Genomic DNA, 25,507 nt, shown 5'->3' with positions numbered 1-25,507 from the left:
GTTTATGTGTAAGATACTGGTTTTCCAGATATCCCCGAGAAGTGAGTGATTAATGATTATAAGCTTCCCAGCCTGAAAACACTTGACTATGTAATCTGCCACGAATGGCGAAATGTGCAAAGAGCTCCAGTATAATTGGAGAAAGTCGACGAAATTACGGTCCAGTGTGTAGTAAGGACCGTACAAGTCAAGTGCAGTCGAGGACACTTGTGCGTCGCACTTTTTCCCGCCGCGCTTCAAAACAATACCAAATAGCGATATTGTAATACGATGAGTGCCAGCTTACAGTTCAGTTAGAATTCTATGAGAGGCGGCGTTTCAATATATAGCCCACGCCCAACCAAAATCGAACATCCATTTTTCTTAAATGTTATATTTTTGGCGTTAGTTCTTTGATTAAGTTATTGGGCAAACCAAAGATGACATTTTTCTCATATCGAAATAGCCGTATTGCCAGTCTCCTCATTAACAAAATATTTATGTTTGTAGCCTACCATATTACGTTCTACATCCTACTACTGCGTCTTCTTAATTAGAAGTAGGCCTATAGCGATACGAATCACCCCAGGAAAAGTCAAGCATGTCTCCGATGCTACGAGTACTTCTACTTGCAGGTGAGCTAGAGTGGGAAAAACAAATTGCAACTAGAACACTCATAGCAGCAATTTTTTACAGTCATTCTCCTGCAAATCAAGATTTCGCTAGTTCAGTGTGACGACGGAGCTGAAACGGCAGATGGGGAGGCGACAGAAGATGAAGGTGGTGCCGAGGGAGATTCCCCGGCAGCGCAGGTGGGCCTCATTCAACTGTGTTGAAATATTGAATGATACAATTTGTACAATCCATAGGCCTATTCATCACTTATTAGTGTTCTTCTCCTTATCTAGGAGCCATTTTCTTGTTATAATTGCAATGGCACCGACCAATGCAGCAGCGAACAAAATGAAGAAAACAGCACTGTAGCTGAATGTCCTTCCGGCCATTGCTGGGTAAGTTTATTGTCTTTTACCACTTCTGTCGCGACCATGAGAGAGAGAGAGAGAAAGAATTGTTGATCGTGCAAATAAGTGTATCATATATCGTCGCAGTGGTATTGACTTATTATATGTCCATTTTAGAAATTTTGAGAAAATTAACATCATGTAACGTTTTCATTCTCGTTCGGACATAGCTTGGCCGTGATTAACTTTGAAACAGTGAGACAAACATATGACCAGGATATGGCCAAAAAATATGAAAATGAAACAAAAACTTGATTTTCTGTCAATTTTCAAAATGGGTCTCGAAATCTGTAAAAATGGACATAAATCACTTTAATACCACTGCGACGTTATAACAAAAATGCAGTTCGGTGGAATGCGATAAACAGCAGACATAGGCCTAGAGAATAAATCCAAAGTCGAAATAAAAGTCGATCGTCGTTAGCATGGCATTATTCAATTGCTGTTTCTTTAGTCAATTTGCCCATGACCTCAACATTTGAACAACGGTGAGTAATGTATCAGTATTATCACTTATGTGAATGCAATTTACTTTCAGACATGGAAGTACGAGGATGGCGACGACGTAAGTTACGCTAGAGAATGTGGAGAAACGTGCACCGAAGAAAACAGAGAACTTGACTGCAGAACTAGCAACAATCGTACCGAATGCACAAAGTGCTGCTCCGATTCTCTTTGCAATAGCGGACTACTGAATGGGTCGAAGATACTCGAATGCAATCTGCATTGTACCGGCTTTGCGCTATTATTGACCAGTGTATATCTGACCTGGATTTGCGTTTAGAAAGATTTACTTCATAATTTGAAATCACGTAATTTAGATATCCAACTGTATTTGAAATGTCTATTTATTCATTCATGGAACTACAACGCGAACCAAATCGTCGAAAATATACAGGCAGTAGGCTATACTTTCATTTTCATGTTATTTAGTATAGTTATTAGGCCTATGAGCCTATGAGGGAATTGTCAGTTTCTTGAGGCATCGCATAGCATTACTATTACGACCCTCTTTTTATAGTTGTTGCGGGTCATTTTGATAAATAAATAAAATAAATTTAATTACATGTACGCCTGATTTTGTATGCATGGGTACAGGACCGTAACTGCCGCACCCCAAAACCCCCAATTGGGGGGGGGGCGAGCTCGAAGGGGGCCCGAAATTATTTCGTGAATTAGCATAAATTATAGAGTCGTTTTTCAAAATTCATGCAACTTTTTCAAAAGTTTTTCGCGCTACGCGCGATTTCAAGTTGCCAAATTTCTTGAATTTTGAGTACTCTTCCACCAAGAAAAAATACGCAAGATTGATAGAAATAGGCATGTCGGCATTAGCGATTACCGCGCCACGATTTACCAAGACAAAGTTTTAGGCCATGTAACATATGACTCCAAGAAGACGTGGGCCAGGACGATCGGCAGCGAGAAAACCTTGGCCGCAAAGGACCGCCCTTATGTTGACCGTAAACTTTATATATATACGTTATACAAAATACAAAGAAGTTTAATTGTCCATAGGCGCCTAAATGACTGGCGCCGAATATTCCTGTCTTGGCAATCTGAACCTCACAAGACACCCCCGCAGGGAAAAATTATATGCCAGCGAAGAAATGCCAATTTGAAATCGTGTGCGTCTTTTACTTTAGTAGCCTACGTTTGGGCAATTCCCTATCTTTTTGACCGATTTTATCATGATTTATCGGAAATTTTCGCGCCTCGCGCTGGCTCGCTGCACAGTGCGGCTAATTTCGGGGCAAAACCGAACAACGCGATTGGGGGTAGGTTTATCACCCTATGCTAGCCCAAGACCCACGTTTTTTTTGGGGGCCCGACGAAGTGCTGTTTTGTCCTGCCAACGGTTAGGTATACACCCGAAAGTGTTTAATTACTATTGAGGGGTCCTACCTTTTCAAACACACCTCACCTGTAAATCTGATTACGTGAGCAGTGCGAGGATAAAAATTAATAGCAATATATATGCAATTCCCGATCATATTGGCCGATTCAATCATGAATTATAAAAAAAATTCGCGCTTCGGTCGTCTAGGCGAGCAAAGCTGGCCCAGACAAAGGCGCCTAATCCAGATCACAAGTATAACGGTAAACAGCGGATATCTTGAGGGGGTCTGGGGAGCCCCCCAGAGGTTTGGTTCATCATTATTATGTGGGGGGCCCAAGACCAACGTTTTGGGGGGCTGACGAAGTGCTGTTACGGCCCTGCATGGGTATTGCTTAGGGCTGGGCAAAACAGAGTACCTTTGTGATTCGATTCTGAATCACGTATATTACGCGTCAAGTCGAGTATTCGAGTATCACTCATTATGGCGTCACAACACAATATACTACCTGTTTGTCAAATTTCAAATGTGTACCTATCATGTCACTACAAAGAATAGGCTATATAGGCTAATGTCTGTTATCCGCCACATTAAAGGCACTTTGGTATTTTTTCGACAATACCGATTTCATTGGTCTTCTTGACAATGTTGTGGGGTGAGCTTGACTTCGAAAATGTGTTATTTCCTGTAACGATCGTAGCTGTCTCGTATGCTGCGACACGGCCAACAAGGTTTCAAGACTTCCTCGGTGGAAAATTGTATCAAAACCAGAATTCTCATTTGTAAATTAACTTCCAGTTACGAGGAGCGCATAATTTCAGTACTCGAAAAAATCGTCTTTTACTACTCGACTCGAATCATCAAAATTAATACTCGATTCAGATTCGAGTACTCGAATCATTGTGCCCAGCCCTAGTACTGTTACACTGCCTTAAGCTAAAAGTCATTCCTTCATCAATTAGTTTGACACGTGAACACTGAACATGCCCAATCATAGTGCTTATCGAGACAAAGCGGATTGAATTGTGATGTCCATTGTTCGGAAGTTGTCTTCTGCTATTGAAATCACGCACTTTCGCCTATATCAGTTTTCCTTCAATTTTCAATTTTCTATTCATTTTTTTCGAGTAACGAGCGCTCCTAACAAGAGCTATTTTATAAACGGAAAATATAGTTTCGTTAGAAAGCAACGTCAGTATAGGATCGGAAAGTTTCTCGGTCACAGTAGCGAATTATACAGCGACATAGATTTTGAAAGCAAGACTGGATGGTAGACAAAATGCGTGGTAATCAATTCATCCTAATTTTGTAACCCTATTTGGTAATAATTCAGTCAGTTTATGCGGCCTAAACGCGCTAGGCGCGAAAAATTTCAATAATTCATGATTGAATCAGTCAATATGATATCGAGAATTGCATATATATATATATATGTATATTGATATCAATTTTTATCCTCTCTGCTCAGGTTACCAGATTTACCGGTAGAGCTGAGTGAGGTGTCTTGGAAACTGTAGGCGCTCGTAAATCAGGGATGTCTTGAACTAGATTCCAGATAGCCTATCCCTGCCGTAAATAATAATTATACATCTTCGGGCGGACGGACCCGTTGGTCGTCGTTACATAATGTTATTTCGTGACCTCCTGTCTGCTTGAAATTCCCAATCGTACTCAACCAAAAGACGCAGACGATTTAGAATTGGTATTTCTTCACTGGCAATTAAATTTTCCCTTGCGGGGATTTGTCTTGTGGGCTTCAGATTCCCAAAACAGGAACATTCGGCGCCAGCCATTTATAGGCACCAATGGACAATTAAACATATATGTATAAATCGAAGATTCCAGTCAGCATAAAAGGGCATCAGTCCTTTTCGGCCCAGGCTTTCTCGCCACCGATCGTTCTGGTACATATTTCTTGGAGTGGCATGTTATAAATATGGCCTAAAACTTTATATGTAGGCATATCTTGGTGGGTCGTGGCGCGGTAATGGCCGACGCCAAAATGCCCATCATTGCATCAATTTCCGAAATAAACTCAATAATTTATGCTAATTAGCGAAATAGTTTTTAGCCCCTTCGAGGGTTTGGGGTGCGGCTGTGACGGTCCTGTCCACAGGAGTGCGTGCACCCGACGATAAGAAGCGATGGCGATGGATTTTTTCTACTTGATATCCCCTTGAATCGATTTGAGCGTATCAAACGCGTGAATATGAGCGATCGTGTCCCCTTGCGCATCGTCGTAGACTTTTAGTCTTAGATTCGTTTTCCATCTAATAGAGTATAAGCATATATATTCATCACTGCGATAGATTTATCACGCGTGTCCATTTTCCAATGCCCCTGCCATCGCGTGATTGTTTTATAAACCGTGACATGATATGGCATGGTCGAGAGTGAAGGATGTGAGAATCAAAACCTTATGTACCAGAAAACGCTAGCTGACGCTACGCATCCGTGCTCTGCGTGCGTCTTGTTTGCTTGCAGATTGCCGCTTAATTTCATGAGTCCCGACCATGCTGCAGAGAAGCGTGATACGTCGTGCAGGCAAGGCAGGTTCTATCTTCGGAGCTATCCGTAGTGATGACTGGCTTTTCTGAAGATGAGAGGCTACGGTATCGTACGATAGGACAGAGTTGTGACACCAGTTTCACAGGAAGGCAAAACTCCGAAGTTCGCGCGCTTGTACACTACAAAAAAAAATTAGACAAGTTTGGTCTCAATGTCTCAAATCGATTTTTTAGCAGAAAAAGTCTTAAAGACAAATTAGTCTTACCAAGTACTTTATGTCTCAAAAGTAAGCCAGAAATTGATCGAAAATGGTAGCAGTGCCTTGGGGGCATCCTTTTCAATGTTAGGGGTCTGAGCGGAGGAGGGGAAGGATGAGAGAGACCAGAAATTGCAGTGTTGAGATGATCCTGTACTAAGTTTACAAGGTATTCACTAGATATAGTTATCAAGGTACATGCCACTTACTACTCACGTATACCATTCAGATCAATATATATATGGTTGTCTGAGTCGAAAATAGCATTTATGGTGAGTGGGTGGTAAAATGAGACCAAATCAACCTCATTTCTTAAATTTGAGACCAAATTTGTCTAATTTTGAGACCAAATTGTCTAATTATTTTTTGTAGTGTATATTTTACACTATCCCATTCGATTTTACCGTATACTCGTGTTCCTTTATTCAGTGATTTGACAAGGGTTTTGTGATTACTAAAATGGATTGATGGCTACTTACTGAACGATCTCGCGACAAAAGGAAAATGGTGTCTATCGCCGTTGCGTGGTTTTCGTATACATTCCTGTTGCCTGTAACACTGTTAGCAAGTAAGTGAATTAGATTGACCCAACCCAAAGCAGCATTTAAATGTTTGCTGCAATTACCACAGGTGTGATATTCCGATACAACGTGTTCTCGTCGATATATCTCGTCCTCTTGCTTGTTCTTTGTTACAGTCCTTCTCTGACGCACTTATCAAAAGGTATGCCCCGAAATGCATTAATCTATCTTTATTTGTCTTTGTTATATTGGCTAGTCTTGATATATTCCATGTTTCTTCGGAAACAAAATTTTGTATCAGAAACCATTTAGGTTGAAACATATCTATTAGAAATAGCAGGAGCCTTGAGAATTCATACCATAACCACAATAGCCTAGCTCAATTGATCCCTCTAAGATGCACCTATCCAATTTACCTGTATAATTATGGAGGAAGGTTGGTTCGATTGGTTTGAAATAAGGTCAGATTTGTTTGAAATGAGGTTAGTCTCATGTTTGAAATGAGGATAGTCATGTCAGAAATAAGGATAGTCATGTTTGAAATGAGGATCATCATCATCATCATTGGTTTATTAGCAATTTTATCAGTTCAATACACCACAAAAATGCGATACAATGAAAAGACAGGAAGATGTCGAAGCGACAAGGAGTAGTCTATGGAATCTGACACCCACCTTGGCCTAGGCGATGTAAAGAGGAGGCATGCACACTGAATGAAAGTATAGAAGATAGTATAGAAAAAGAATGCGTAAAAGAAGTAGGGCGGCATGTCATGGGAAGCGAGATCGATAGGTCAGTCGTGGTCCGGTAATCTTGAGGATGGACTGTATTTATTTAGGATTAGGATTTAGGATAGTCGCTATATTCACTATAAAGTCAGTTGCAGTACCAGGCACGACTTCCCAGTGGTAACCCAGTCCGAACACATCCCAGACATGATGTCAGAACACGCCCCAGACACGATGTCCCATTGGCAGCACAGGCCGAACACGCCCCAGACATGATGTTCAAACACGCCCCAGACACGATGTCCGATTGGCAGCACAGGCCGAACACACCCCAGACATGATGTTCAAACACGCGCCAGACACGATCTACGAGTGTCAATACAGGCCTAACACGCCCAAGACACCATGTCTGAATGGCAACACAGACCGAACACGCCCCAGACACGATGTCCTAGTGTCAACTCAGATCCGAAAACAACCCAGACACCATATGTTTGAATGGCCGAACATGCCCCAGACACGATGTCCGGGTATCAACACAGGCCGAACACGCCCAAGAGACCATGTCCGAGTGGCAACACAGGCCGAACACACCCCAGACATGATGTCCAAACACGCCCCAGAAACGATGTCCTAGTATCAACATAGGCCGAACACGCCCAAGACATCATGCTCGAATGGCAACACAGACCGAACACTCCCCAGACACGATATCCGAGTGTCAACTCAGTCCGAACACAACCCAGACACCATGTTTGAATGGCCGAACACGCCCCAGACACGATGTCCGATTGACAGCACAGGTCGAACACACCCCAGACATGATGTCCAAGCACGCCCCAGACACGATGTCCGATTGGCAGCACAGGCCGAACACACCCCTGACATGATGTCCAAACACGCGCCAGACACGATGTCCGAGTGTCAATACAGGCCTAACTCGCCCAAGACACCATGTCTGAATGACAACACAGACCGAGCACGCCCCAGACACAATGTCCGAGTGTCAAATCAGTCCGAACACAACCCAGATACCATGTTTGAATGGCCGAACACGCCCCAGACACGATGTCCGATTGGCAGCACAGGCCGAACAAACCCCTGACATGATGTTCAAACACGCGCCAGACACGATGTCCGAGTTTCAATACAGGGCTAGCCCGCCCAAGACACCAGGTCTGAATGACAAGACAGACCGAGCACGCCCCAGACACAATTTCGGAGTGTCAACTCAGTCCGAACACAACCCAGATACCATGTTTGAATGGCCGAACACGCCCCAGACACGATGTCCGATTGGCAGCACAGGCCGAACACACCCCAGACATGATGTCCGAGTGTCAACACAGGCCGACACGCCCCTGACATAATGTATGAATGGCAGCACAGGCCGAACAAAACCCAGATATGATGTCGGAACATGCCCCAGACACGATGTGCGATTGGCAACACAGTCCCAACACCCCCCAGACACGATGTTAATAAGGTTAGTCATGTTCGAAATAAGGGCAGTCTCGTGTTTGAAATAAGGATAATCATGTTAGAAATAAGGATAGTTATGTTTGATATAAGGATAGTCATGTTTGAAATAAGGTTAGTCTCATGTTTAAAATGAGGATAGTCATGTCAGAAATGAGGATAGTCATGTTTGAAATGAGGATAATTGCTATATATTCACTATGAGGTCAGTTGTAGTACCAGGCACGATTACCCAGTGGTAACAGTGGTAAATTCTCACAAATATTGATATAGCAAGTCGTATGTATACAAATCTCATATTTGTAAAGTTGGTGACTATCCTGGCTCTTTTTCTATTAAGAAAATGAAGTTGAATTCAGGCACCGATTTTCACAATGACAGGATCTCTAGCTCGAATTACTCTGTGATCACCGGTTACTTACTAATGCCTGTCTATATCCTGTTAAGAGTCAATATTCAACATAATCCTCTGTGTGTCTACTGTGTATGCTACTCGCAGAATATTAACAAATTGTATATTCAATATTAAATATGTTGATACAATACCAGTAATGACCTCAAATAATGTGAACGTATCTCCTATCAAACTATTGATTTAATGAAGTATTACACTGAACTTAGTGATCATTGCACATCTTGTGTAGCTCATCATTGTTCATGAAAATGTCCCTCAATGATCCCTTTAAAAAATTCAATGCTAATGGGCAAAGAGGTTATTTAATTTCTGCAATACTTCAATTTATTCAAGGCACACAAGAAACCGGTGGTTCAGCTGAACAGCTGTCATGGGTATTTGAGTGGAAAGTGTTATATTTTTCATAAGCAGATATTGCACTACGCAACCCAACTGTTCAAGCTTGTGATATTATTCTAATTCACATATTCTATTCTATTATTCTAAGCATCAAGCATAGTAATTATAATGTAATATACATTTCTTGTCAAAATTTGCTCTCAAATTTTCCTAATTGCTACGCAGTTTCTTGATCTGGCATCATAATGAAGCCTGATAATTCCAGATAATGTACTTGATAATTTGCGGGCTTAGGGCATAAACTCGCTGATGATGTCAGATTATGTCATTCCCTCATTGGTACAAGTTATTCTCAATCAAATCGCGCATCCACGTATTGTATAGTTATCAAGATCAAGAATGAACCGCATTTTCACTCAACAAAAATAAAGCTTTTTATAGGAAAATTGAGATCGTCATTTTAAAAGTTAAACTCTTCTAGTCCATAGTGTTTACCTCTCGGCACATTTTGAAGGAAGAATTGGTGTAATTATATCCTTACGTGATCAGGCTACTTGGTACAAGATGCGTTAGTTTGTTTTTATGACATGGTTGTCGATATGATTGATACATTCTTGTTTCAGGAAGGTGCAAAGGATATGTGATCGCCCCGCTTGTGTTCTCAACAATTTTCATTCTCGCACAGCTCATTTTTCAAATTGTGTTGGTCGCTTCCTCTCCTTATGGATCTCTTGTCGGAGATATATGTGAGTTTCTGATGTTCAGATTTTGTCAGAATGGTCACATACTAACGACTGGTTGCTTTGCTTTGTTGTTGAAGCGACATCCTTTGATTTTGATTTGAAGTAGTCAGAGTCCGTACAAATTATGATGCTGTCACCTCTTACTTTTGCATCTAATTTCAAATACGACACTGTCGGTGATGATTGATGTAAACTAAATATTGTATGGGGCCGAGATGCTTGAGTAAACCTGTCCTAGTCAAATTTCATGTCTTCAGAAGCTGACTGTCGGAGTAATTATCAAAAATTTTGCTGAATCGAAAACACTATCAAATATTTTAATCAAAACTAATGCTCGTTTTAATTATAATATGTTCAACTAAAGATGCCTGGATTTGAAATGAAAGGGAAGTAATTTATGTATAGTCATGATTTTGATCTATGGCTATGTTTTTATGAGGTGATGTGCCAGATAAACCACAACAATGAGTGGCAAAATGCGTTTCCTTAACTAACACATACTTGCTAATAATACAATAGCACTGCATTGACAGCAAGCAGATTTAGATAATATCCATTTAATTATACGTTTAATGCAGAGTCATGAAATTGAGTAATTAGTGCATTGGCGACATTGACGAAATGGACATATCCCTGGGTTTCTACTAGTGTGGAGATATGTTTGCCTGAGAAATGGTTATCGAGAAAAAGGTATCGGTCAATTCGCTGTTAATATATTTTTTGTGTGTACACAAGGGATGATTCGGCAATATCTCCTCATTGTTGATCTTGCAGCACACGTGTTCATGAGCTCATGCTCTTGCACATGTGTGTGATAGTTGCCCTACTGTAGCGGTTAATGCATATTAACCGTATTCTTGTATGCATAAAGAACATGTTAAATATTATCTGATGATGTGTATGCAACTTCTACTGTCATATCATTGGTTTTTGAATTCCCGGGTACATAGTTCTGGTGGTAACAATAATATCATAAGGAACATACTCAACGGTGACAACTGACAACATTTGCTTGGTCTTTAGTCCGACATCTAGTTATGTATTTTCAATTGATGTCAATCCTGTCTTGTCGTTAATCCCTGTCAATTGAATTCATATCCTCATCCTTTCAAATATTAACTAATAATTCGCCACCTCTTTGCAGGTTCCAATAAGGAAAAGCTATTACGTTATATCGGTCTTGAGAGGTATGCGAATTATTTGGATTTTGTCATTCTGTAATTGATATTCAACATACGAGTGCCTGTATTTGTGATGGGTTTCGCTATTGAACAATCAAGTCGGCGGCAGGATGGCATGGCACGCCCGATGCAGTTACCTCATGCTTTCATTTCCGCCACGATCTTATTACTGTAAACTCGAATTTGTGAATGCTTGTTATTTGAATCGAATCACACCATGCATCTTCCATGTTGGTTCTAATATGTGCATTTTTTGTTTGCCGCCGTGGAAGCGTTTCATTTGCACAGTCTACTCTAATTGCAGGATGCACTTAGCAACACGAGGCCTGTGTAACTGATTGGCTACAACCAGTTGGTGGTTTCTTTATTATTCCTGTTAACCGCTATAATTGAAAAAATTAGTGCCAAGTCCTTGGAAAGCTTGCTGTACTAAGTACTGAAGACTGCTTACATCCGCAATATTATTATTAGCTCGGGCCAGCTTTTTTAATGTTTGTTTCCTTTCTACATTTTCTGCATTCTTCAAATTCCAAAGTAGCTTTACGGCTATCGTGCATTGGCCTGTATTTTTGATTTTTGCTATGACAATTTTTTGATTCGTTACGTTAAAGAATTACAGTAATCACTAGAGGCAAGCTGTCAAATTGTATCAATGATCCCAGCACTTCGTAATTGGGTTTATTTGTGTTTATATTTCCTCGCATATGCTTTACTATGATTAAAGATTGGTTGATACTATCATGATGTTTGCAAATCTATATACAATTTAATTATTCCATGTCAACACTATTTTAGTTGTTAGTTTTTATATTTAGCTGTACACAGAACGACTGACTGTTCATTAATCCTCTTTTGTTGCCATGGTAACCTAATGCTCAAATATTTAGAATTCTGCTTTCATTTATCTTACATCAAAATGATATTGGCATGCAGTGGTAAATTCAACTCCATAGTAAAGTTGAGATTTAATGACTTGCAAGCAACTCGTGTATCGGACTATATTCCAAAGATGAGACAAATCAAAGATCGAGCCAAATCCCCAGTCCGATATACCGCTAGGATTTTAGTTGAATATAAATCAAACCTACACTAAGATATCAATGACGTCCTGAAATCCAAATCAGACACAGTAAAAAAACTCGTTCTCAACTCAACTGCTAAGTCCACTGTGCATGAATCTGAAACCTGCATTCATCACAATTCGTAAAAATGCTTATTCGTCATTGCTTATCAGAAAATAGTAGTTCTCCGTCTCCATTTATTCATAGATACACAATTGGTGTATAAGTAGCTAGTTTTCATGGCTGATACAATTGAACTCAACTTTGCAGGTTTGACTCCATGTCCGTCGCCGACATCTTCAGACTCATACTCCCTGAAATCATCACCTTTGTAATTTCACTGATATCCTTTGTCTTGATCAAGAAGATATGTAAGCTCCACTGTCGCTCGTGTCTGATTCAAACGTCAATCGACCAGCTTCGTTTCAGACACACCAACGCCACAGGCGCAACAAACTGTTCAAGTTCCCGTGGATGGCAATATTGACACAGAACATAGTGAGGACGCTACTGTTCATCATGACAGCACTCAGATCAGGCTGTTTCACGTCACGATGCTCGGTCTCAAGAATGCCGCGATGCTTTTTTTTACTCTCGTAGCCATGGCTCTCGCCGGTACGATAACGCGCAGATTTTGTACATTCAAATTTCGAGGCATTCACAGTTGTCCTTCACAGGCATCGCGAACCCGTCTTTGTTCTCGGGATGCTATCTGATGGTGTTCATGGCTCTGATGACGGCTTGGGCGCTGCACGGCAACTTGCTAAGCAATCGAGTAATCGGCGTGAGAGTGGTTGTGTCTTTAGTAACTGCGGTGGATTTGATGTTGCTGTACTACTACCAGATTGAGTTCTTTAGAGACGCGGTACCGTCGGAAGGCATTGCTGCGAGGTATGATCCCTTTACGGGTAGAGCAATATTTCTTTGACGTGACGTAGAGTTGGTCAGTAACGAAGTTCTCCTTGGGAGTGCTAGTTTAATATATATTCTAAAACCTGGTATTCGTAAACAGGAGCCTTCTGACGATGAATTTTTCTGCTATTTTCAGACTAATAGGCCTGACCCCGTTTGTGAATGTAAGCTGTCAATCGTACGCTCAGCAGTTGGTGCTGTCGGACGGCATAACATGGACCGAATTCATCAGCCCGCCCTTGACCTTACTCCTACACTGGATGCTGGGCTGGGGAGTGGTGGCATTTGTGTCATCGGACAAGGTTAGTCTACAAAATTGAGCGCATGGTGTCCGATTATGTCAAGTCGATAACTGAGCTGTAATAACGAAAGTAACGCATGTGTTTTTCGATGTTGATTCAACGGTGTGTCTTCTATGATAACTGTTTGTCCAATTTCGGTGATTACGATACACTTTGAATGGCTTGAAATCGTGGAAAATGATGCGATTAATCCGTAACCACAGCGGAAGATGCATATCAGGCAGAGTAACGGCGAGAGGCGTAAACGTCGGAAGGAAGAACGACTGGTAAGAATTGAGCGTGTCAGGCCTCATATTCTGTACTTGCGATTGCTGATTGGTGCTAATTTGTAGTGATTTGAACTAACCAGAGCATTGTAGAGCGAAGTGTTGGATGCATAGTGTCAGTGGCTTTCAAACGTTCAAATCCAGACCTGGTAATATCGAAGAGCCGCTTATTGGATTGAATAAATACTGCCAAAATTGAATTTTAATTAGTTATGTATCATTTTTTTTCTCCGGTGTACCAATGAACAGCGCAAAGAGTCATTTTTACACATAAGAAATTGGGATCAAAATCTTGGCATTTCATATTCCCTGAACAATCACTTTCAAATTACTTACCTTTTGTAACGATTGTTGCCACTTGCAGACTTTGAGAACAACTGGCACCGGTGGCATTTTCTAACTGAACTGTAGTGATGTGATTCTTGTTGCATGTTGCATAACACAAGATAATAATTTGGATGAATTAGACAACTGACATGAAAATTGGGAAATTTGATATTTATGTGCAATGTGCATTCAGCATAGTAGTATACAATTGGTTTGGATTTCCTATGGGAGCTTGTAATTGATTGTATGGTAACAGTGTCAAACCGTGTACATTCAGCCCTTAGGCAGTTAACAGCAATTTTGAGTTGCTAGATGACACTCCTAAGTGTCAGCTTCTTTTGTTACAGTCAAAAAACTCGCAAGTCTACAGTGATATGGAGTTGGAGGAGTTACCAGCCAATGTAAATGTCTCAGCGTGTGTTGTATGCACGTGTGATTGGCATCTCCGAAACGGTGTGATAGTGGTCATCCGCGATTCTCGTCTGACATTTTTGTTTCCGTTGGACTGTCAAATGGTTGAACATGCTTTGAAATTTCATAAAGATTTGGTCGTTGTGCAGCAAATAAGTCATGATTGTATGTGTGGTTTTGAAAAAATGGATGTCCCTGTGGTCGGTAGCTGGACAGAGGACGGTATGATGGCTCCAAATGGAATTGAAAAAATATATAGGCAGAACTTGATCTACTCGTTCACATTACTAATCATCAGCTCTGTTTGCAATACTCGGATTTGCAGTCCCCAGCCATAGTTGAGGTGTAATAATAGCTAGGAATAGCAGAATGGGTTGTTTGAACACATGAAATAATGTTATTTAGTTACAGATTAAAATTCAGCCTTCAGATTTTACACAGAAATCTCGCAACAAACAATACGTTGACACTAGGGTTAGTTCGGATATCAATAATTTTCACTATCCGGATAACGGATATATCCGGATATTTTGGAATTTATCTAACCGGTTAACCGGATATTAACTGCTAAGTGAGACAATCGATTTCATTAGGTCTGCATGTAAAATGGATCGCAAAATCATTACACAGTGTTATTGTAGAGTACCTACCTACGCGCGCAGTATGAGCGAACACGAGAAAAACCAGGCAAATTTAATGTTCACTGCTTGTGCAATGCCCTCTTTATAAAGCACAGATGCATCAATTGTGGGATCCTGTAGCCGGGACCGGAATTTTGTAACACAGAGTCCACGTTCATCGAATGCTTTTTCAGCTTCCACAGAAGTGCGCTGAATAGAAAGCAGCGCTTCGTAGAGAGTCAAAAGGTTGGCAGGTCGTACGCCGGAAACTTTAACGGCTCTACATCCTTTTGACCATCCTTATGTTTAGGTTTGGGGTACTAGAAGGACGACTAGCTGATACTGGAATTGATGCCGACATGATACCTCGCTCTAATTCACGTGATCAGGCACGCAGCCAGCCGAAAATGTAGGGGGATTGAATTAAAATCTGGGGGTTTCGATTTTTTTTCGAATTAATCATCAGCGGAAATCAATTACGCTTGCACGTACGCACATTTTTGCTAACATTCGATGTCATTCAGTTTCGCGGTGTCACTCTCAGAATTACTAATTAGAATACACTTAACGGCATATCGTCAACAAGCCATCGAGAGATAGGAGCCAATGCATGCTGGGTCCGAGATACTAAGGCCAGCGATTATATCGTTCGTAGGCCTATTGCAGATGCGATTGTGTAGGTCAACGATAATATCGTGAGCACCAAGCCAATGAATATGCGATTGTGCAGGCCAGCGATGGAATAGTGTGTACACTGCACATGGCCTATTGCTAGGCTTACCATATTTTGGAAATCTAAAAGGGGGACACTTTTTCAGAATTTTAGGACTTGCAAAACCGGAGAAGAATTCTCAAAAACCGGCCAATTTTTCCGCTCAGATCTCAAAATACCGTTTTTCTCTCCACATTGCCAGGTGGATGACTAAAAAAAAGGTCATCTTTTCGCTCAGAGCTAAAATAACCGTTTTTCGCTCCGAAATTCCCGCCGGAGCGTCACTTCGGTGCTAATTTGCGGCATATCACTCGCAATTTGCTCTAAATCTGACCTAAATTTTAAAAAAAGTAAGCCTATACCTTACGGCCTTGAAAAGCGGGACGTTTGGCTGACTGGTCGGGACGCCGGGACAAGACGTTAAAAAGCGGGACTGTCCCGCCTAAAACGGGACGTATGGTAAGCCTACCTATTGCAGATGCGATTCTTCAATCCAGTGGAACTATCGGCTTGTTGAAGACGCGATAAATCAGGCCAGAGACGATAGCCGAGCGCGCGGCAATCAATGACCTAATTTAACGATCTTCTCAGCAGGAGATCGCGTCACATTACATTGTGCAATGTGTACAGACGCATCTCGCTACTTGGCAGCACGCTTCTCGTTAATCGGCCGCGCCAACACTGAATACGACTTATTGAAGCTTACTAAAACGTGTAAAATGCATTAGCAACGATTCTTTTTTATCCGGTTAACCGGTGGAAAAATATCCGGATATCAGATAGTGAAAATACCTGCGGTTAACCGGTTAACCGGTTAACCGTTATCCGGATAATCCAACCCTAGTTGACACGACTCCTAACTGCAAATACATTAATTTCATGAGGTTTTGCATGTAGATTTTATGCATAGGCGGGCGCAGATCTTAATTATTGTGATGTGAGAGGGGCTATGTCTTGCGTGTTGCGTTAAGCATTGCAAAATACTTGTGTTGTTTATATCGACTGGCAATGATCTTTCAAAAAGTTGAAAATCGGTTTTTATTTATCACGCAAAGGGCGTGAATCGTGTTTCCGATACGTTACCTGCTGCCTACTCGAGCTGTCAAATCAATTACATCCTATGTTTGGTTTCTGAATTTTGACGCCTTATCCTGTTTACACTTCCCTTCTTATTTATTTGTGTGGTTGTGATTTAAATCTTTATTCAATCATCTCTCTTTTACAATATATCTTTTCTCTGAATGTCTTGCATTATGGACAGTAGGGACACTGTCTCAACATTTCTCGCATATATAATTTCATATGCTGTTGCAGTATTCGACTACCGTTGGTAGGAAGTCTTATTGCCTTCACTTGGCCAAAACACAACTCTGGGAATCTGGTGATGTAGCACAAAAAGCTCTACTACAATTTTCCAAAAATGAAACTTTAGACATAACCGACTTTAGGGAATTTCAAAATCTCATTGTTGTACAAGAAACCTGTAGTCTGAAATCCTGTAAAAATTTCGAAATTGGTGCTGGTTAGGCCTATGAAGTTTTGTTGGGCTCTGTTCCTAACAGTAGAATTGTTATTCACTGTTGATAAACTTCGAAATTTTTTTATGTGCAGTAGGGCAGACAACTAATTATCTCCTTGATGCAGACGACTTCCTGTACTCTGGAAACCATCGCAACATATGTGCATCGGATTACCAGTTTTGAAATCTGTTTAATGTTTCCCAGGTTTTCATTGTTTAGCTTAAGACAGTAGGCTACTTCTAGTGTATTGGTATCAAGATTCATTGGTAACTTGATTTAACCCTTGTTTCGACCATGTCAATTATTTCGCACTCCACTGCGTTCTTAGGTCCAAACCACTGCTCCGCGAGTGGAAATTGATGCCAATTTGCAAGTATGACCTGGTGGCGCTTCACCCCGCTTGGCTGTGATTGCATGTTGCATGGCGATTATTGTGTTGCGGTTTTCAGCATTTGATATTAAAAACTATAGCGCATCTAGCATTTGAGTGAGCTTGTTTTCAAATGTGCAGTGATATCAAGATTGTGGCTTCAATTACAGATATGAGCTATACTAACACAATTCCAAAACCGGTAGTCTTTCTTAGGTAACTATTAACCCAATTGTGGTAATTTTTTATGGTAGGTTTAGAATAATCTGCCAATCATCGGTATTGGCATACGGTAGTTGTAGATATACCTTCTGGCTAGTTATCCAGTGTTGTTTCTGATATAATTTTATGCTTCATGAACTCGAGGGATATGCATGGTATCTTGTTCTACACTATCTGCATTCTTAATCTGTAATTAGCAAAGTAGCTTTAGCAAAATCGTGGCTGGTGTTGTGAGTGTATGCCAATAGGATATTGCATCTTTATGGCTGGGCGTTCTTGGGGGTTTTTAGTACCTAATATAACCTGCCAATGCCATGCAAGTGTGATGTAAATATCCACAGCATTCCTTGTTAGAGTCTATGTATTTGTAAACAATGTTATCTGGTTTTTGTTTAGGTGTGTTTCTGATACATATTACATATGGTTCGGTGTTAGATTAATTTACCATAATAATACGTATTGGTCACTAGTCTTAATCCATTAGAAGTGGGCCTAAATATTCACAATTGTACTCAAGTACTTGTAGATTTGGTGTATTTCATAGTAGGTACGGTATCGACTAATTTGACCCGAAAATTTCTCAAGTATCCTTGAAAACGATTGTGATTATTAAATTTGACAATTGCCCACAGCGTCTTTCAAAAAAGGGGTAGTCTGATAGCTCTGAATGGAAGTGCCTTTTCAAAATTATTTTTTGGCTTTGATGTTATGTTTCCTCTTGACTGTGACAACTGCACTTGAAATGGGTTCAAAACATGTGAGCTTTCAAGTTTTGTCTTGTAGGAACAACGTACATTCATTCCATAGAAAATTAGAAGTGTGAATACGAAATAATACATCTAGCTACTCCAAAACAGAGGTACGTAAATGCCGCACAATTAAAACCCAAGTATTTCATCCTTTCTTCTGGATATTTAAGATGAAAATTTTCGAGAGAATTGCGACTAGTCTGTCCCAATGAAACATGAATTTTTATCAAATTCTGATCCAGATACGGATCTGGAAAACTTCTAAGGTCAGATTGCTGTCCTGCTTTCAAATGCTGATCTCTTTAACCGCTTTTTCTTGTGCTGAATTCATGCCTACTAACATACATGACTTATTACCATATATTAACCTGTGACATGTAATGACGAGAAGTTGTGAGAAGCAGAGCTGAAGATACGCAATGTCATAAACCGATTAATGAGCATAAGAATATATATATCAACTTGAAAGTGGAAATTCACTGGAATTGCATGAGAGGTGTCTGTCATCGATGGTGTCATCAGTAAAGCTGTACACACCATATACTGGATTATATGGATTATATATTCCGTAAGGCACAACTTTAGTTTGACATCTAGTTCGCTAAAAATAGTACATAAATCAGGTTCATCTTGGACGAGATTGTAGCTTGCTACGTTGCGTTTCCGCATCTGATCAATGGTCAACAAATTTGCATCTTACATGCGAGTACTTACACTTTTTGTGTAATTTTTGTTTGTCATATTGCAATATATTTCACTCATGGATTTGCTTGAAGAGTTTTTTTCTTGAGTACAAGAAAATAACCTGGTTCATGTCGTATCAAACCTTTTTTAACACTGTTATCTCAATCTAGCCGTTAGTTGAAGAGGAAGTTCAACCTGACAACTACAATGCAATCGACGAGCCGAGCACATCTGCTGCTAATGAACCAAGGGAAGGTAAAGGAACTTGTGTTTGCTTTGTTTTCTAAACTCGTAGTCTAGCAGCTTGAAGATTTGATGGAGACTTGAGTAATTAGCCTAGTCTTTGGATATTGACCTCATCTGACTTAGTAGGTAAGAGTCGTCATTAACCAATTTGCTATCCTATGACTATGGAGGATGAGTTTTACGAGTTTGTCACACAGTAACTATTAACCACTTAACCAGGGGAATCAATTCCAAAGAAGTATTAGCCATCCCTTGAACATTTGAGCATCATCCTTGTAGGAGACGAAAACAGCTGGCCAATTCAACAGCTATGCCAAATTGACCGTTTTTGAGTTATATGCTTATGGTTCAATCTTCACTGGATTTCTACTGAAATATATTTACATCTTACAAATACCCGGCGTTATCCACAACTGCGAACTTGCAAATTATCACACTTTCATAGCATACTGAAGATGTTTACTCATGGTCACTCAGACTTTTGACTAGCAACATCCAATTGAATTTTATCTTCAATTTATGCAAACTATGACACCGATCACCTCTACCTTTCACAACCAATTTCAGATGCAAAAAGAGGATTTCTTCAAACCATATCGGGTTGGATTTCGAAGTTGAAGATGCAGAGTTTCTATGTACTGGCCCTGGTTGTGATGATGGTAAGATTTTGTCATTTTTCCAGTTGAAAACTAGGATATTATCGCATTATTTAGGCCTGTTGTGTTTTGTGGGAAAACGGTACTACTTATCCATCTGGTATCAGGCGCTGCTTTTCATCTGATATCTGAGTAAATATGCCCAAAATAGTGTTCAGCCTTGTATATGAAATTTTCCAAATTCAAAGAGAAACAGGGCATGAATTGAGGGAAATGGCATCCATGAAGGTATGCATTGAAGGCGACTTCATCTGTATTCAACTGTTGCTAACGAAGTCGCATCTTCCATGTTGAATGAAACAGCCTGAATCAGCCAATTTTATTTGATATGAAATGAGGAAGGAAAGCTGTACGGCAAGCCTAAAACGGGTAAACAAAATAGCATTGAACTTAAAGAATCTTCAATGGCGTCGAAAAAGAAATAACTCTGCTGCATTTGCAACTAATTTGCTCATCTTCATCGGCTAAATGAAGCTAAAACAAGAAGCTAAAGCTGTGGAATTTATTGGAAATGAATGCACAATCTGCAATAAGTATGAAAACTTATTTCTGAGACATCAAATATCGCCAATAAACCTTCAGAAGTGGAACTGTGGCTTCAGAATGTGACATCTCTACCTGTGAACAAATGCAAGATGTAGTTAAAAACGATCTTGTTCCTAGTGTGAGCTGCCGACATAATCTGTGATGCATGTGCAATGACAGGCTGCATCAAAAACCTTTCAAATCAGTGGGAGAAATTGAATCTGGTTCTGAACATCCTGTGTCCTGTTTGTAAACTACAAAAATCTGAAGATATGTGTTCCAGACATGGGGTGATTACTTCATGAATGTAATCGATTGCGATTACGATTACTTCTGAATGACGTGATTACGATTACGATTACGATTACAGCAAAATAAGGAAGTAGTCGATTACGATTACGATTACTTTGGAAAAGATGCGTCATTTGCTTGTTACGTCATAATGTACCAAATGTCCATTTTTCTTGAGGACGATATATCGCACCCAATGATTTGCATTCTTGCCAGGTCCATGACCGCCGCACCCGAAATTTCCCAATAGAGTGCGGAGCGAGCTCGAAGGGTACTCAAAAGTATTTCGTAAACCAACATAAATTATAGAGTATTTTCGAGAGATTTAATTACCTTGAAAATTCCCTCTAGATAAGCTTGATTTTGAAATGCATACACTTCCTCCTCAACAAAAAAAGCATGCGTAATTTATAGTAGGGTTGCATTTGAAACAAATGGTTGTTTTAAACAATGTTTTGAGCAAACGCTTAAAAAAAACAAATTGTTTTTTTTCTTAAGAGGAAAAATTATGCCATAATTTCCCAAAAAAACATGTTGTATGACCATACGGACAATTACTTCACGATTTAGCCGACGTACATTGATATGGGATGGTTGAAACCCCTCAAAATAGTCCGTTCGTTCAACAGTTATAATACAGATATTTCGTCAAAGGAGCTAAATTTACCCTAGATTTTCAATCGTCAATGTCAATTCACATTCGTGACGTCATGGCTTAAAAAAACAATAAAAAACATGTTTCAAACAAGGGCCTTGTTTTAAACATGTTTGCCTTGATTTTTGTTTTAAATGCAACCCTAATTTATAGTAATAGGCATTTAGGTTCCAGTCAATACCGTGACACGACAAACCAAAAGACATATGCAGTTTTGACCAACACGCGACTTCACGAAATGTGCACTTAAGAAAGACCTTGGCCAAAACTTAGGGTATGTGTCCATTGTCAATAGGCGCGCTGGGTGGGCGTGACTAATAGTCCGGTCCTTCCAATCTGAGCCCACCATTCAAATGCCACCCGGGCCCCCAAACAGCATTAAAGACATGGCAAGTTGTGTGTGCGTCTCACTAAACTTTTTCTCTTAGTCTACTACGTTTGGGATACAACCAGGACCGTAACTGCCGCACCCCAAACCCCCCAATTGGGGGGGGGGCCGAGCTCGAAGGGGGCCCAAAATTATTTCATGAATTAGCATAAATTATAGGGTATTTTCTGAAAATTTGTGCAACTTTTTCAAAAATTTTTCGCGCTGTACGCGAGATTTCAAGTTGCCAATTTTCTTTATTATTGGGTACTCTTCCCCCAAGAAAAAATACGCAACATTTATAGAAATGGGCATTTCAGTGTTGGCCATTACCGCGCCACGACGAACCAAGACGTATAAAGTCTTAGACCATGCAATATGCGTATGCGACTTCAAGAAGTGTGCCAGAACTATCGGCAGCTAGAAAACTTTGGCCGAAAGGGACTGCCCTTATACTGACCGAAAACTTCGTTATATATACAAATTACGTATAGATTTAATTGTCCATAGGCGCCTAAATGACAGGCGCCGAATGTCTTGGCAACCTGAACCTCACAAACAAATACCATCCCGCAGAGGAAATTAGATGGCAATGAAGAAATCTATATTTTTTGATATAGCAGACAAGAGGTCACGAAATAACATCATTAAATTAATAGCAATATATATGCAATTCCCGATCATATTGACCGACTCAGTCATGAATTGTAGAAATTTCGTCGCGCTTCGCGCGTTCAGCCGAGAAAAGCTGACTCATTAAACAGGCCCCCAACGTAGATGATATGTAGCAGTAAACAGCGTACAACCTGAGGGGGGTCTGGGGGGCGAAGCCCCCCATAAGTTAGGATTATCACCCTATGGGGGGCCCAAGACCATAGTTTTTGGGGGGGGGCTGACGAAGGGCTGTTACGGCCCTGGATACAACAATATCTTTTGATTATATAACAGACCTGAGGTCATGAATTACAACATAGTAATTATAACAAGATACCAGACGTTATAATTATGAATTACGTGCCCCAGCTCCACAGGTAAAGCTGACCATCGGGGGCAGAGAGGGGAGTAAAAATTAATAATAATATAATGCAATTACCAATATTATTGACGAAATTCCGTCTTCAACTTGAAAAGACCAACGTTGGACTCGGGGACGAATTGATGTTTTGGTCGTGATTCTAGCTATAACCTAGGCTAACATGATATATAAATCCATGGCTATGACGGCAGGTCTCAATGTTGAGTAAAGAATTGTGAAATAACGATTGGCGTCCGTTTCAAGTTGAGTCATGTGAGAATAAGATGAAAAGAACATAAAATTCTGGCTTCAACTTATTACAGATAATGTACTGCAAGCTGCCGTTACGAGAAACGGCAAAAGCGGCTCGGTTATGATAGCCTATATATCAGCAGATGTTTATTTTTAATGCTTCGTTGTTGAAACCGTAATGTTTGAATTGACGAGTACAAAATTTCAAATCTTTGCCCGGTGTACGTACCAATATGCTACATAAGACATAGGCCTACTGCTCGTCAAGCAGCAGCGGTCAAACTGCGTTTAACCATAAGCATAACCAAACATCGATACACAAGTTACTATTTTGAACTAGGCAGAGTGGTGAATAATTATCCTGCTGCGAGGTACTGGCGTGTGGGACGTGTTGATAACCTGATATACAGCACGGCGGGTGTTCTTACAATCACAGTACAGTAATGTACGACGTACATTGAATATCTATTTACTGTGGATACTTCTTACGCAATGACTAGCAAAGCTAATAGGCTACTTCTGACGTAATAATGAGCAATGGCATTTGAAAATAAGACGTTTGGTATCACGAACCTGGCATAATATCTCTTCCTTGTTCAGGACTGTTAGGTTTATTTCATAGTCCTTGTACAAATAGAAAGTAATCGTTCTTTCACAAAGAAATCGATTAGATATGGAAAGTAGTCGATTACGATTACGATTACTTCGGGATTTTTTCGAATGTAATCGATTGCGATTACGATTACTCGAAGATGCTGTAATCGTCGTAATCGATTACGATTACTAATCGCGATTACCCCATGTCTGATGTGTTCCCAGTGAGTGCCTTGAGTCAATTGGGTTCAAACACTGTATAAATTTGACTCATGCGCTAATGTGTGCACTGATGTCGAAAACCTCTCAAACCAGTGGGGAAAATCAAATTTGGTTTTGAACTTTTATCAAGTTACGGTCTCTGCATTGACTGAATTGGTCACCGAGATGTTGAAACATTGTGCTTCATTAGTTTCTTGAGTCAATTGGGTTCAATCCCTGAAATTCTGACTCAGGGATATATATATATTACGAATCTGTACCCTGTTGCATTTTATGGCGATGACATCATCTTGTCTGCTGTAGTTAACAAGATACTTGAGTTGAAATAGTTCACTGGCGTCTGGTAAGCTTTGGATTTCTTACATATTCACAAAATGTCTTCCCTAAGAACGCCTTGATGAGTTATTGGGAATGTCTGAGTGTTGTGGGTAATATCAGTCGAGTGGGAGTCCTGTAATGTAATAGATAGTTAATAATTATGTTTGGCAGTGACCTTTAGTGTTGGCCCTTTTTCTGGTTATTGTGGAGTGGTCATCATCATTTTATTAAAAGATGAGTGTGTGCCGAAACGACTTGGTAATAGTCTTATAATCAGACACCCACCTTGGCCTACAGCATGTACATAAGAGGTGTGCACACTGGATTTAAGAAAGGAGAACATAAAAGCAGCCCTGTTCCAACCTTCTCGAACCAGCTCAAATGTTGATGCCTGTACCCAAAAGAGTCTTGAAATACTTTTTAGTTTAGCTTGTGTCCTGTTATAATTCAAAGGTGCATGTGATACGCTTTTACTATTGTGTGTGTTTTACGATAAGCTTGAGCACATTTTGTTAAAGCGTAACCTGCCGGAATTATGGTAACTTATTTGTTCTTCAATATAATATGCCTTGTGCTAACAGTAAGTCAAACTTTAAATATTCGAGGTTTCAATGGCATTATCGCATCATACATTATAAAAACACAAGGTCAATACCATCATTAGAATCCGTTTATGAATCTACATTCTACACAATTGCTTTTTGCGAGCTCGATTCCAATTTGTATCTCGTAGGCTTGGAGTGTCACCCTTCACAGCTGGTTGACACTTATTCTGCTGATCTGGTCGTGTGTCCTATGGCTCGTTAAACACAAATCAGTTGCAGTGCTTTACTGCTCCCCGGCTATCACAGCATATGCCTGTGCGTTGATATTGCTACAGGTAAGATCGTCGATTTGTAATATCTTCACTAAACACTTTTTGAATGATATTCATTCGATGTAGTTCATATACTCGTTAAACCTGACTGAAGCTGAATTGCCGACCTAAGTTGTACAAGCCGACGGGTCAATCTTTAACTTGTCATCATTCGGAATTCGGCACTACTATGAGAATTATCCGAGCCTGTATCTCGGAGGTCAGGTGAGAACCTTTATTTCATCACAAAACATCAATCATGGCTAACCTCACACCGCAATAGAAGCAGATAACTCTTTCGAAAATATTTTGTGAACATTTTTGTCTGCTGTTGTAGCTCAGCGG

The 25,507-nt window shown here is 40.2% G+C and overlaps 2 protein-coding genes across 2 annotated transcripts in view; both read left to right on the top strand.

The window, feature by feature from the left end:
- The first annotated feature begins 461 nt into the window (after positions 1-461).
- LOC145439213 (uncharacterized) lies at positions 462-2,072 on the top strand. Its single transcript, XM_080316710.1, has 4 exons — positions 462-614; positions 676-791; positions 888-989; positions 1,540-2,072. Exons 1-4 carry the CDS (start codon positions 581-583, stop codon positions 1,783-1,785), a joined length of 498 nt encoding a protein of 165 aa, XP_080172836.1. The 5' UTR covers positions 462-580; the 3' UTR covers positions 1,786-2,072.
- Positions 2,073-5,520: 3,448 nt separating this feature from the next.
- Positions 5,521-25,507, top strand: part of LOC145439197 (piezo-type mechanosensitive ion channel component 1-like) — a 46,232-nt gene continuing 26,245 nt past the window's right edge. The window contains 15 exon segments of the mRNA XM_080316687.1: positions 5,521-6,171; positions 6,234-6,326; positions 9,709-9,831; positions 10,973-11,015; positions 12,341-12,441; positions 12,500-12,685; positions 12,748-12,961; positions 13,119-13,284; positions 13,488-13,550; positions 14,225-14,278; positions 17,469-17,513; positions 19,336-19,420; positions 19,979-20,070; positions 25,040-25,186; positions 25,250-25,387. Of these exon segments, the coding sequence (XP_080172813.1) occupies positions 6,108-6,171; positions 6,234-6,326; positions 9,709-9,831; positions 10,973-11,015; positions 12,341-12,441; positions 12,500-12,685; positions 12,748-12,961; positions 13,119-13,284; positions 13,488-13,550; positions 14,225-14,278; positions 17,469-17,513; positions 19,336-19,420; positions 19,979-20,070; positions 25,040-25,186; positions 25,250-25,387 (1,614 nt within the window). The 5' untranslated portion in view covers positions 5,521-6,107.

The sequence above is a fragment of the Botryllus schlosseri genome, chromosome 5 (genome assembly GCF_051294905.1).
Source record: "Botryllus schlosseri isolate E-star chromosome 5, Bs_hap1, whole genome shotgun sequence".
NCBI lineage: Eukaryota > Metazoa > Chordata > Ascidiacea > Stolidobranchia > Styelidae > Botryllus > Botryllus schlosseri.
Note: the sequence above shows the minus strand (reverse complement) of the source record. Positions and strands in the feature narration are given on the sequence as shown.

Bases quoted from the DNA above. Each gene is read 5' to 3' on its own strand.
- LOC145439213 (XM_080316710.1), top strand. From the start codon at position 581: ATGTCTCCGATGCTACGAGTACTTCTACTTGCAG. The intron at 615-675 runs GTGAGCTAGAGT...AATTTTTTACAG, and splicing joins ACGAGTACTTCTACTTGCAG to TCATTCTCCTGCAAATCAAG. The intron at 990-1,539 runs GTAAGTTTATTG...ATTTACTTTCAG, and splicing joins GTCCTTCCGGCCATTGCTGG to ACATGGAAGTACGAGGATGG.